Source organism: Linepithema humile, chromosome 3 (genome assembly GCF_040581485.1).
Source record: "Linepithema humile isolate Giens D197 chromosome 3, Lhum_UNIL_v1.0, whole genome shotgun sequence".
Taxonomy (NCBI): Eukaryota; Metazoa; Arthropoda; class Insecta; order Hymenoptera; family Formicidae; genus Linepithema; species Linepithema humile.
The window spans coordinates 12,633,474-12,646,600 of record NC_090130.1 but is presented as its reverse complement, the minus strand read 5'-3'; the positions used below and the strand labels follow the sequence as shown (position 1 = coordinate 12,646,600).

At 39.9% G+C, this 13,127-nt stretch overlaps 2 protein-coding genes across 2 annotated transcripts; both read right to left on the bottom strand.

The window, feature by feature from the left end:
• Positions 1-230: 230 nt before the first annotated feature.
• On the bottom strand, positions 231-1,143 carry LOC136998948 (uncharacterized). Its single transcript, XM_067352335.1, has 2 exons — positions 969-1,143; positions 231-778 (listed from the first exon to the last, which is right to left on the bottom strand). The coding sequence occupies exons 1-2, from the start codon at positions 1,141-1,143 to the stop codon at positions 231-233; spliced, it is 723 nt and encodes a 240-aa protein (XP_067208436.1).
• A 4,289-nt stretch (positions 1,144-5,432) lies between these two features.
• On the bottom strand, positions 5,433-10,634 carry LOC105667926 (uncharacterized). The gene is made up of 6 exons (XM_067352334.1): positions 9,473-10,634; positions 7,576-8,013; positions 6,490-6,622; positions 6,080-6,197; positions 5,859-5,963; positions 5,433-5,628 (listed from the first exon to the last, which is right to left on the bottom strand). The coding sequence occupies exons 1-6, from the start codon at positions 10,253-10,255 to the stop codon at positions 5,433-5,435; spliced, it is 1,773 nt and encodes a 590-aa protein (XP_067208435.1). The 5' UTR covers positions 10,256-10,634.
• Positions 10,635-13,127: the final 2,493 nt, after the last annotated feature.

Below are 13,127 nucleotides of genomic sequence, written 5' to 3'. Positions count from 1 at the left end.
CAATCTTTTCTTAAGTGTTCTTTACTTCCACATATCTTGCAGTATTGGTCTGGCAAGTTACAAACTTTGGCCATGTGCCCAAAAGCATGACATTTGTAGCATTTAATTATATTTCTGTACTCTTTAATTCTATATATCCTCCATTGTAAATAGATCTTCCCTTTATTAATTAGGCTACTTAAGTACTTACCCGGCATTTGTATGATCCAATTTGATTTATTTTCTTTCGTTTATATTTGATATTTAAGTATAGTTTTATCCCTTAGTTTCTCTAGTTCTTCCTCATTAAGATGGTCAAATTTTTTGGAAATTAAGTCGTTTTGAATATCTTCCACTTTGTACTTTGTCTCTATATCATACACTATTGCTGTTGGCAAAATTCTCTTTAGCTCCTCTATTTTTAGCTTTTTCCTTTCTAAATTCACACTTTTTAACAATTCTGCATCCTTTTTATTATCTAGTTCTATTATTAGTTCTTTTTTTCTCATTTGTTTTATTTCCTTGATCTTTAACTTGTTCTTAACATCTTTTAGCTCTTCTATTAACTGAGATTTGATTTCATCATTCGTTCTTTTGTCTTTATCTTCTATGAAGGGTTTTATGAGTAGTGTTTCGTGTTTTTGACTAATTCTTTTTCTTTCTGTTTCAGATCCCACAGGACCGGACCACGGAACAGATGCAACTTGAGCATAGGACTTCGTCACGAGTGGCCTCTGCAAATCTTGGTAAGTATAGCGCAATTTTTCTCTTTCCATTATCTCTTCTTGCAGTTTTCCTTCTAAAAACATCCATTTAGACAAAATGAATTTAATTGCACTTTTATTAATCTTATTATTTTCATTAAAGAGGAACTCTTCCAGGAACCTTTCTTTCCTTTCTTACTTCTTCTAGTGTGATATGTTCAATGTTGGATTTATCAACTGTATTTTCTCTTTTTTTAGGATCATTGGGCATTACTCTTGATTTACCCATTTGAACGGGCTCCGGAGTGACAAACACATCGTCGTCACCCGGAGCTTTCTCTTGTTGTTTAGGTCCACTTAAACTGGGAACTTCTCTCGCCTTTTTTAGAGAAGATGGTTCGCAAGCTTCCTCACCCTGCTCCAGCGAAGAGGTTGAACTAGGATTACCAGTTTTCCCCATAGCCGCACCACGATGAAATGGCAGCGATCTAGGGACCGATCCACGTCTCCTGAAAGGATCTTCCTCCTTTCCGTAAGACTTACTTTTTGTTATTTGTTTAGGTTTATTAGTAATAGTTATAAATTTTTCAGTATCATCCATTTTTTTCCCACGAGTATGGTGGGTCTAAAAGTCCACCCAGGCAGAGCCCCCTATACCTGGGTAAAGCGACTTAGATACACCTGGGGTTGCGCCAGGTGCCCCAGGGGAACCGTTTGAGACCGTGCATGTTTACGTCCTCACGGCCACGCATCCATCGACACGGTATCTAACACCTTAAATTAGGACGAGCTCAGGTACCCCGGGTGCGCTAGGCCCGTACTACAGCTGCCAAGACAACTGCAGCTCATGGGGAGAGTAGATAGGGACATTCATTGTAAGGGTGTTGAACCGCTAGAGGAGCAAAACCCCTGCTGCCTGAGCGTGAAAACGCTAAACGCCACAAAACTATCCACTATCTAGCAAAACCCAAGAGACGGGCGATAGAAAAATCCAGCACTCCTGCAGGTGAGTTTGCAGGCTGAGTGATTTAGTCACGACTGGCGCGGAGTTATCCACACCCGCCGCGTCCACGGGGAACCACGGGGAGGCTCACTCAGTGCGTCCCGCCCGGACGCAAATCTGACCCTTTCGAGCGGAGTGATGGGAACGGGGAATCGGTCGTTCCATAGGAATAAATAATGAAATAATAAGCCAGGAGGGATGGGCGAAAGAAAGGCTAAGGTAGCCCCCTCGCTCGCCTGCCCTTTAATCATTTTAAACTTTCGTTCTTCATAAATGCTCTCATGGGATCATTGCCCTTCAGCGAGTTCGCACTTGAGATCGAAGCAGCCAGCAATCTATTCATCGGCCCGTAGGTCTCATTAGTTGGTTAGAGCTCTTGTGCTGCCATTAAGCTCGCATCATCTAAATCAGCGCGACCTATACCGGCCGCTGAGAACACCAGGAATTTTATAACAGCGACCGGATTCTAGTCATCAGCCGTGTCTGATAACGCACAGCCTCCTTGGTAGATCTGTGCCCTCTTACTGCACCATCAACAGTCCTTAGCCTGAAGGCTTCATTTGCTGATATAGAGCTCTCGCACCATCCTCGAGGCCCAATCAATAGTTTTCGTCACTGATAGTCAGACGATTAACCGTCCGCTGCTTGTCGTAACGAGCACGACAGCGGCTGGATTTTAGTCATTAGCTCCACGCCATTGAAGACGCGACTTCCTATATGATTCTGCCGAAAATCAGGAGCTTTCAACTTTCTTAGCCAGCGTTCGACCGAGCGCTCATTCGCCTATTCGGCTACTCAATACAAGCATTGGGCGTAGTCGTGTTCATAGGATCCGCATTGCTGTGGTCGCCTCACGAGCTTACGAGGGAGCTGGGTGCGTTAGCTTCGCCTCTGGTTTTACCCACTAGTTACTAAGCCTCCCCACCACGTCAAGGTGCACCTGTGAGGAGAGTAGATAGAGACATTCATTGTGAAGCAGGGCTGATCAACTCCCGTGTATTTTATATTAACCGTATTTGCAGCGTCGCCTATCTTACCACAGGACCTACAAGAAACTAAAAATTAATATGGCGCCCGATTTAAAATTTACATACAGGCATATATATATATATTATATTAGTTTTTCACAATTTTTTTACACTTATATTTAAATTTTAGGAAAAATACATAAATATTAATATTGTTCAAGTTTAATTATTATTTTTATTAGTAATATATATAAGAAAAATTACTTACAATATTACAATATTAATTACAATATTAATAAATACAGATATTTCTGTCAAATCAAATTCTATTTTAAATCTTGGAATCCTTGATAATCGCTGTAACATCAATATTGAAAAATTATTACACTCAACAAATTGTTCTGAATTAATTTTAATAACAGACTGTAACAAAAATTTATGTCAAATATTGATAAACAGATACTTACAACTTAAACATACTATATTTTGGAGTTTGAAGTACGTTTGTCCCAAATTCTTAATTCAATTCTTAATTCTTAATACAAGAAAAAACATTCAATGTTTTTTAATAAAGTAAAATCAATTCCATGTTACAGTGCATACCCATTCAATGTTTCTTAATACAAGAAAAGAAAACAAATATCATAAAGGTAAATCAATTTCCGCTACAACTTTTGCAACAAAAATGTAATACATTAATTTTAATAATTTAAAATAAAATGTAAAAAAAATTGCAATAAAAAGTGTACAATTATGCTAATTATTCTTACTTTTTTTCTTCTTCTGATATCGCATGGCACATCTTTCTGCTTGATAAATAATAAAATTTTTTTCTACTTCCTTAATGGTTCCATTTAATATTTTATTTATAAAGTTACACCATTGTATTAAATATGTTTGTGTCGTCATATCTAAAATGGTGTTTAAAACGAGAGTACAATGCGTTGCAATCAAGTCTTTCTTTAAAATATTAATTAATTTTTCTTTGATTTTTATTTCGTAGCAGAAGTCTGGCATCCTTTCTTCGTAGAAGTAATATTACTTTGTAATTTTTGTAAAAAATTGTTACTGTTTAATTCTTCTGTATACTTCGCACATTGAATTTTCTTCTGTACTTTATTTATAACTTTTTGTGTGTCAATAAAAATGTTTTGTTTCTTTTCATTAGGTATAATACCTTCTGTACATTCCACTTTTTCAGAATTATTTTCACTTGATATTATTTCGCTTGCACGAAACATATTTATTAATGACATGGATTTACTGTTGTGAATTTCTTTACAATTTGCTGACGGAGAATGTTTTGATGTGATGTTGGCAATTAAAACTCTTAAAGCAGTAGAAAACTGATATGGCGACGGATTATTGTTGCGATGTCCAATATCTCTGACTTGACCAAAAAAATTTTCCAATAAATCTTGATTTATTAATCTTAAATTAAAAGTAGAAAAATTACATTTTTGAAGTTCTTTCCATAAAAGTAATGCACCTTTGATGGTCCAAATCCAATTTTTAATACATTTTGGTGCATTTTTTTTGATCGGTTTATGAGTTTTTTTGTCCACAAATTCCATCTTGCAAAGCATGCGTATAGCCTTTTGCCAAAACACCACGTGGTTACTTTGTTTGCTTATTATACTACTCAGACCTTGCCCTTTCCTTCCATTAAATGAGTCGAATAAATTATCAAAAAAGAAAATAACATCTGCTGTTGCAAGAGTACACTCAGGCAATTTAATAGCGCCTTTAGTTGTCTCAAACACATCTACAATATAATTAATATTTTCATATAAAGTTTTTCATTTCAAAAAAATAGTTGTAATTTTTTATCAAATAATGTTATTTATTATCCTGTTTAAAAACATAAAATTTTTTTGAAACTTAATATAAATTATTATTTATTTTTATTTATTATCGTTTATTACTTTTATTTATTTATATTATTTTTATTTATTATTATTATATATTATTTATTTTGCTTACCTTGTTTTAAAAGTCCACAAAATTCAAGAACAGTTGCAACCGTGTGACTTAAAACTTGTACCGCATATTTCACCTTTATTTTAGGAATTAGAGCTGGATAGATGTGTTTATTTACTAATTTTTCCAACAGCCTCCTAGGTTGCCTCCGTGAAGAAAATTTATCTACCAGGAGTGTAAGTTGAAGTTTGCCGGTTTTTACAGTAGGTGTTGCTAGCAGGATGTAGGCATTTCTATGATTTGTTATATACACGATTGTTTTCTATTGACATTAACCTCCAAAAACACCTAAGTCTCATTCTGTCAAAATAATAGCGTCATAGTCGTTTAAATCAATGAATATGTCGAGTTTCGTTCCAAATAAAGAGCATTTGCGGCATTCGTTGCTTTTCTTATTTCATCAAAAGAAAAAAGCAGCTGAAGCACATCGTTTGCTAGTAGAAATTTATGGTGAACATGCTCCAGTGATTAGAACATGTGAGACATGGTTTCGTCAATTTAAAAGTGGAGATTTCGATTTGAAAGACAATGAACATCCTGGTGCAGTGAAAAGGTTTGAAGACGAGGATTTGCAGGTGTTGTTGGATGAAGACCCAACCCAATCACAACAAATATTGGCAGAAAAACTTAATGTGTCCCGAGTAGCAATTTGCCAACGTTTAAAAGCCATGGGAAAAATCCAGAAGTATGGAAAATGGGTGCCACACGCATTGAACGACAAGCAAATGGAACATCGAAAAACCATTTGTGAAATGCTGCTTCAACGGTTCGAAAGGAAGTCTTTTTTGCATCGGATTGTCACGGGTGACGAGAAGTGGATTTTTTTTGAGAACCCGAAGCGAAAAAGATCATGGCTTTCACCTGGTGAAGCCGCTCCATCCACTGCAAAGCCCAATCGCTTTGGCCGTAAGACAATGCTCTGTGTTTGGTGGGACCAGGATGGTGTGGTGTACCACGACCTATTAAAACCTGGTGAAACGGTAAATACGGATCGCTACCGACAACAAATGATCAATTTGAATCATGCGTTGATCGTTAAACGACCGGAATGGGCCCGAAGACATGGCAAAGTTATTTTGCAACATGACAACGCACCGTCTCATACCGCTAGATCCGTGAAGGACACATTAAAAGCACTTAATTGGGAAATATTATCGCACCCGCCGTACTCTCCAGACCTCGCCCCGTCCGACTTCCACCTTTTCGCATCGATGGGGCACTCACTTGCAGAGCAGCACTTCGTCAATTTTGAAGAAGTTGAAAAATGGCTCGTCGAATGGTTTTCCTCGAAAGAGAAAAAGTTTTTTTGGAATGGTATCCATAATTTGCCTGAAAGATGGACGAAATGTGTAGAATCAAATGGTCAATACTTTGAATAAAAATATTTTGAGATTCCCTTGAAAATTATGTGTTTTTTTTAACGAAAAAACCAAACTTCAACTTACACTCCTGGTATTTCGTATGCAGTTTGTATTGCCTCCCATGAGGCATACTTTGTCTGTGCACTCAGGCAATTATTGTTATTATTATTGTTTATTTTGTTTTCATCAATAAATGATATATCTTTAAACATAAAATTATTACGAATTCCTTTTTGTAAATGCACATAATCAAACAATTGTATAATATTCTGCCCTTTTATCGAAAAAATATTACTTGTTGTTTGTCTGTCATTGTGCGATTTTCTTATTGCCTGATTTTCTAGAAAATAATAATTACAATATTACAATCAATCAATATCAAAAATTATGTATATGAAATGTATATATATATATATATATATATATATATATAAATGCAAATATAATTGTACATACTTATTTATCAAAGATAAGCACGTACGTGAATTACTTACTTTTATGCCACATAGATTGTGTATCTTTAATTAACGAATTGATTGCTGCAATATTTGTGCCACCTTGATCGCAAACTGTTGCAACTGGCTTGAAACCACACTGAATTAATATTGTCAACCATTCTTTTATACTGTGGCGGCTCACCGCCACACCGCTGCACTGACGCGGTATAATACACCGCGGCGCCGCTACGCGCCGCAGGCCTTCTACCAGTTACAAGCTTGCGGACCCACCGCCAGGTTGCGCAGGCGGTGAAGAGCCTTCTCGCGATCAAGCTTCGATCGACGAGATATAAAAGAGCTGCTCCGCAGATCTTTCCTCACTCACTCGCTTCAAGGCGAGCTCTCTCCAGGGCCCTTGAACTGAGTCGTACTCTGCCTCGGCAGAATCTAACCAGAGACACATAGTCTCGCAGTTTTTCTCACGCTGCCTCGCAAGGCGCGTAAAAAGAAAACAGAGTCCCAGCATCGGCCGCACATTTCAACCAAGCGGCCCGCGGATACTCCACTTTCGCCGTCACCTCCTCAGTCTCTAGTGTGGAAATTAATCCCACTAGAGTTCTGCGTCCGGTTGACTCGACCACCAAGGGACACGCTCACACAAGGCGACATCCGAATTCGGAGACCTCTCTCTCCTCGGTACACGGAGCAATCCGCAATTCCGAGAGCCGAGACGGTTGCCACCACCAGCACATCAGAGACTCGATCCATCGCAGTACAGACTTCACCGCTCAGAGCCTGCTCAGAGAGCAGTTGTCAGATGGAAGACCACTTCCCGAACGGAGTTCCACCGACGCCGGGAAAGGGGCTGCAACGAGCTAACTCAATTGAACCGTCCTTTTTAGGACCCGTTCAACACACTAAGACGCGGCCGGTAATTTCTTACCGCGCCCGTCAATTTTTCTTTTGATTCTCGGCCTTACACTCTTGCCGAGAAAGCGCCTCTGGCGCACTTAAGCAAATCAAACAAAACTTGTACTTTACTCTACTTCTCTGACGAGGAAAAATAAATTATATTTTTCTAAGAAATTGGTCTCAATATTTCAACCAAGTCGAACACAATCCTTAGGCTATACGCCTATATATACATTTTGATAATTGCATTGAATTTGTTGATGCTCTGCAGTATCCATAGCCAATTGGCATGTGGTTGCCTGATGCTAAACATCTCATGTAAAAAACAATACAGTGATCGGCAAATTTTCGAGTTCTTTTATTACCCCAATCTTCGAAGCCTATGATTTTGTCAGTTTTTTTGTCGTAGTGCATAGCAGGTTGAATAGATATTTCATCCCATATAAGTATACATGTTAGATCTTGAGGATCAATTTCAGTTGCAAGTAATTTTAAATATTGTATGATAATTTTGTTGCATCCAGTATCAAAAGGAATTTGTTGTAATTGTTTATTTAATATGGAAGAGGACGGGCAAAACAAATATTTGGATAAAAACTTATATGTAGAAGGTGACCTTTTATAAATTGAAATGCAAAACATTTTGTCTTCTAATGTGTATCTTCTAGCCTAAAATATGTTAATATAAATACAAAATGTTATTATAATTGTGGCGGCTCACCGCCACACCGCTGCACTGACGCGGTATAATACGCCGCGGCGCCGCTACGTGCCGCAGGCCGTCTACGATTATGAGCTTGCGGAGACACCGCCAGGTTGCGCAGGCGGTGAAGAGCTTTCTCGCGATCAAGCTTCGATCGAAGGGATATAAAAAAGCTGCTCCGCAGATCTTTACTCACTCACTCGCTTCAAGGCGAGCTCTCTCCAGGGCCCTTGAACTGAGTCGTACTCTGCCTCGGCAGAATCTAACCAGAGACACATAGTCTCGCAGTTTTCCTCACGCTGCCTCGCAAGGCGCGTAAAAAGAAAACAGAGTCCCAGCATCGGCCGCACATTTCAACCAAGCGGCCCGCGGATACTCCAATTTCGCCGTCACCTCCTCAGTCTCTAGTTTGGAAATTGATTCCACTAGAGTTCTGCGTCCGGTTGACTCGACCACCAAGGGACACTCTTACACAAGGCGACATCCGAATTCGGAGACCTCTCTCTCCTCGGTACACGGAGCAATCCGTAATTCCGAGTGCCGAGACGGATGCAGTTACCAGCACACCAGAGACTCGTTCCGTGGCAGTACAGACTTCACCGCTCAGAGCCTGCTCAGAGAGCAGTTGTCAGACGGAAGACCATTTCCCGAACGGAGTTCCACCGACGCCGGGAAAGGGGCTGCAACGAGCTAACTCAATTGAACCGTCCTTTTTAGGACCCGTTCAACACACTAAGACGCGGCCGGTAATTTCTTACCGCGCCCGTCAATTTTTCTTTTGACTCTCGGCCTTACACTTTTGCCGAGAAAGCGCCTCTGGCGCAATCAATTAAATCAAACAAAACTTGTACATTTACTCTACTTCTCTGACAAGGAAAAATAAATTATATTTTTCTAAGAAATTGGTTTCATAATTTCAACCAAGTCGAACACAATCCCTTAGGCCATACGTCTATAATAATATAAACATAAATTATAAATAAAAAAGTGTAAATATTATATTATAAAAATGAATATAGTATCAAAAGTTATAAATTGTAAATCTATTTTATCCGATTTTTACTGAGTTTATATAATAAATTTTATTTACTTTATGTAATAAACTTTATATAATCAAAATTCATTCTACATATAAATTGATAGTATATATAAATCAATTGTATTATATATGTAATTAATATTTCTTATTGTATTTTTACATTTCAATTTACCATTCATTAATTCTTTATATATATACAATTCTTTATATATATATTAATAGGTACATTATTCATGAATATTAATGTATTTATTAATTTATTATTGGATTTTAATATGTACAATGTCTAGTATAAATATATATATTATATCAATCTCTCAAAACAAATAATTGAGGAATTAGTTTATGAAAGGATTTTTATATTAAGAAACAGATTGAATTTTTACCTGTGGTGCAACTTTGTCATTTCTTATTATCATGTCCATAAATCTTTGTCGTACAACAGCAGTTTTATCCTTTTTGCCTATATCATTTGTTGTATTTAATTTAACTGTTTTCAATTTTATAGTGCTGTTATAAAACTTTCTAGCAATAGGGGGTAAGTTTTGTTTTCTTGTTATTCTTAAAAGATTAGGTCTTCTTTTTCTTGTATTTTGTTCACGTTCTTTCATTATTTCTTTTAATACTTCTTGGTTTGCAGTCTCTTGTGTTTGTAATTGTTCTTTTATCATTTCTATATCCTGTCTAATAAATTGAATGCTTTGATCATGTTGAATTAATCTTTCATGATCTGTCATATTTTCTACTTGTGTAGTTGCTTGCTCCTGATGATGATTTTCTTCTGGATGTATGTCTATTTCCTGTTGGAATATTTCTGTTTCTTGCTGGAATGTTTCTATTTGATCCTCACATATATTAATTGACGGAATAGCTGTGTCTATTTCCTGTTGGAATATTTCTGTTTCTTGCTGGAATGTTTCTATTTGATCCTCACATATATTAATTAACGGAATAGCTGTGTCGACTAAACGTCTCCTATTTATGGAACAACTGTAGTCACTATCTTTAAAATGTTCGTGACACACGCGTAATTTATTAATAATGTCTTCATTTTGTTCTGTTAATCTTAAACGTTGTAACCAGTCCATGCGACGACTTGCTTTTTTTGGAAACTGATGCGATAGCACTTTTCCGGTGGACTTGCATCCAGAGACGCAACAAGCTCGCATTTTTGTTCACTGCTGTTCACTGTACCCAAAAACTGCACGAAAACTTTTACACAAACGCAAAACCACGTGCACTTGCAATGTGTTGCAATGTGTAAGAATAAATTGCAAATGGCGGACATTTTAGTTCACCGATCTTCCCTGTGGTAAGATAGACGGCGCTGCAAACACAATCAACGAAAGGTCCATAAGAGTGATTTAGCCCTGTTGTGAAGGTGTTGAACCGCGAGAGGAACAAAACCCTTGCTGCCTGAGCGTGGAAACGCTATACGCCACAATACTCTCCACTATCCAACGAAACCCCAAAAACCGGGCAATAAAAAAATCCAGCAGCGCCTGCTGGGTTCGCACGCAGGATGAGCAGTTCAGTCGTGACCGGTGCAACCACCCCTTTGCACACCCGGAGAGGCGAACAGGACACGCCCACCTGGCGTTGATGGACGCGCCCAACCGCCGCCCCCTGCACCCTAGCCACGCCCACGGGGACCATGGGGAGGCCTGCTCATTCGTGTCCCGTACCTGGACACGCGCTCTGACTCTGTTGGGAAGGAACATAAGGATGAGGATCATGAAGTTGGGTGGGAGGGACATGACAAACATTAAGGTTGGAATATTAAGGTTGGAAAACCTACCTAACAGAAAGCTAATTCCTATACCTAACCATTCGGTAACGCAGTTGACTCAAGATGTTTACGAGGCTGCGCTCCCACGCCCGAGGGCTCCGACGCACCCCGAATGAATGACCCAGAATCTATTTACAATTCGCGCGCTGCGCTTATTACTTTTTCCCGCCTACCTATTGTTTAGATTGCTTGATCCACAACGACTCTCTGCAGAAATTGCTGAACAGAAAAAAGGCCTCTGAAGTCTCTACCAAGAAAGGTGCCACCTCCGGCCATCTCCAACTGTCAGCTCGTATCATATCGCGCAGAGCGACTCTCTGCGCCTCGAATCTTTTGCACTCCAGAAGCAAGTGCGGTACAGTGTCTTCACCGCCGCCATAATCACAGGCACCGCTGTCGACGAGTCCGAGCGACGCTAGGCGTGCTCGGAAATCGCCATGACCCGTAAGCACCTGCGCGCTCCAACGGTCAGGTTGAATCCACCGCGCGCCCATCCTCCCAGAAATGTCCCTGAAAAACGAATGTGGTACGGCTTTTTGTTGAAGAGCTCCACCTGGCCTGCCACATCCTCCTACCCTCTGCCTTAATGCGTTTCACCGCATCCTTATCTGTTGCTGCGACTACAGTTTCTACTATCTCGGCGTCCCTAACTCTTCTAATTTCATATCTAGCCCTGCTTTCCTGGAAGAGGATTTCGACAGGGGTTGCACCGGCAACAACGCACAATGATTCCCGCGACGACGTTCTATACGCGCCTACCACCGGTATAAGCACCTTGCGCTGTATACTTTGTAATTTTCTGATATCGCGCTCCGTACAGAGATCTGCCCATCCCGCTGCGGCATACGCCACAGTCGGGGCGAACACTCCCCTGTAAATAGTCGAGAGCGCCCTATACTTCAGACCCCATGTTGATCTAGCTAGCTTACCCAATCTCGCGAATTGTGATTCTACTTTACTTTTTAAACACTCACAATGAGACTCTTCTTTCATATTTTTGTCAAAATGGACACCGAGATATCTAACGGAATTCTTGAATTTAATACTTTTGTCTCCTATCTTTATTGTTGGGGTACTTCCTGCTAAGTCTACTTTTTTTGTATTCGTTTTCCGCTTCCTATCCGGGCGGTCTCCTCCCCTTCTACCAATCGGTGCTCTACATATATCTTCACTTTTCAAAACTATTGCTTCTGTTTTCTTTTCGGAGATTTCTAACTTCGCGGACTTGCATCAATTTACAATTCTATTAACGATTCTTTGACCCTTCAGTTCTAACTCCCTCCGCGAATTTTCTCTTATTACCGTTATCAAGACGTCCGCGTAAGCTGCATATTGTCCTGAAGCTATTTCCTCTAATTCTTTTAGTAACTCGTCAAACATAATGTTCCAGCAGGTGGGACCGAGAACAGAACTCTGCGGGCACCCTCTCCTTGCCTGCTTGGATACTTTCCCGTGCCCTAATTCTATCTGCACCCTTCGATCGCTGAAGTAGCTCCGGAGCACTCCGAAAACGTTCTTGAGGCAGTTCCTATCTTTGAAGCTATCTAATACCAGGGGCCATCAGACATTGTCGAAAGCACCCGAAATATCAAAGAGCAGAGCGACGGCATACCTCTCTTCAGAGACAGAGACCATCCTCCGCAACTCCACGATAGTATCTTCCGTCGACTTTCCGGACGTGAACCCGACTGCCGGTCGGAGACCTTATCAGGCGCCATCAGGTATCTTCTAGGCGAAGCTTAATGAGCTTTTCAAAAAGTTTTCTTACCACAGAGAGGAGACATATGGGCCTATAGAATTTCGGGTCCTTCTCGTCTCTGTCCTCGCTCTTCAGAAGAACTCGTAATGAGCCCTCCTTCCAAGTTGGAGGGGAAGGGAGTTCGCCGATCGACGCGCGATGGTTTCACTGAGAGCGTATTTCAATCCCGGTTGGACTCACAAATAACATAAACGGTGTGGATGTTCTACATGTGAAATTGCACGTCGCTGAGTTTTCAACGAGAGCTTTTGCACCTTGCGAACTTTTGCATCAGCGATCGAAGGGTGCAGATAGAATTAGGGCACGGAAAAGTTTCCAAGTAGGCAACGAGGAAGTGCCCGCAGAGCTCCGTTTTCGGTCCCACCTGCTAGAACGTTATGTTCGACGGGTTACTAAAAGAATTAGAGGAAATAGCTCCGGGACAATATGCAGCTTACACAGACGACTTGATAACGGTAATAAAAGGAAATTCGCGGAGGGAGTTAGAACTGAA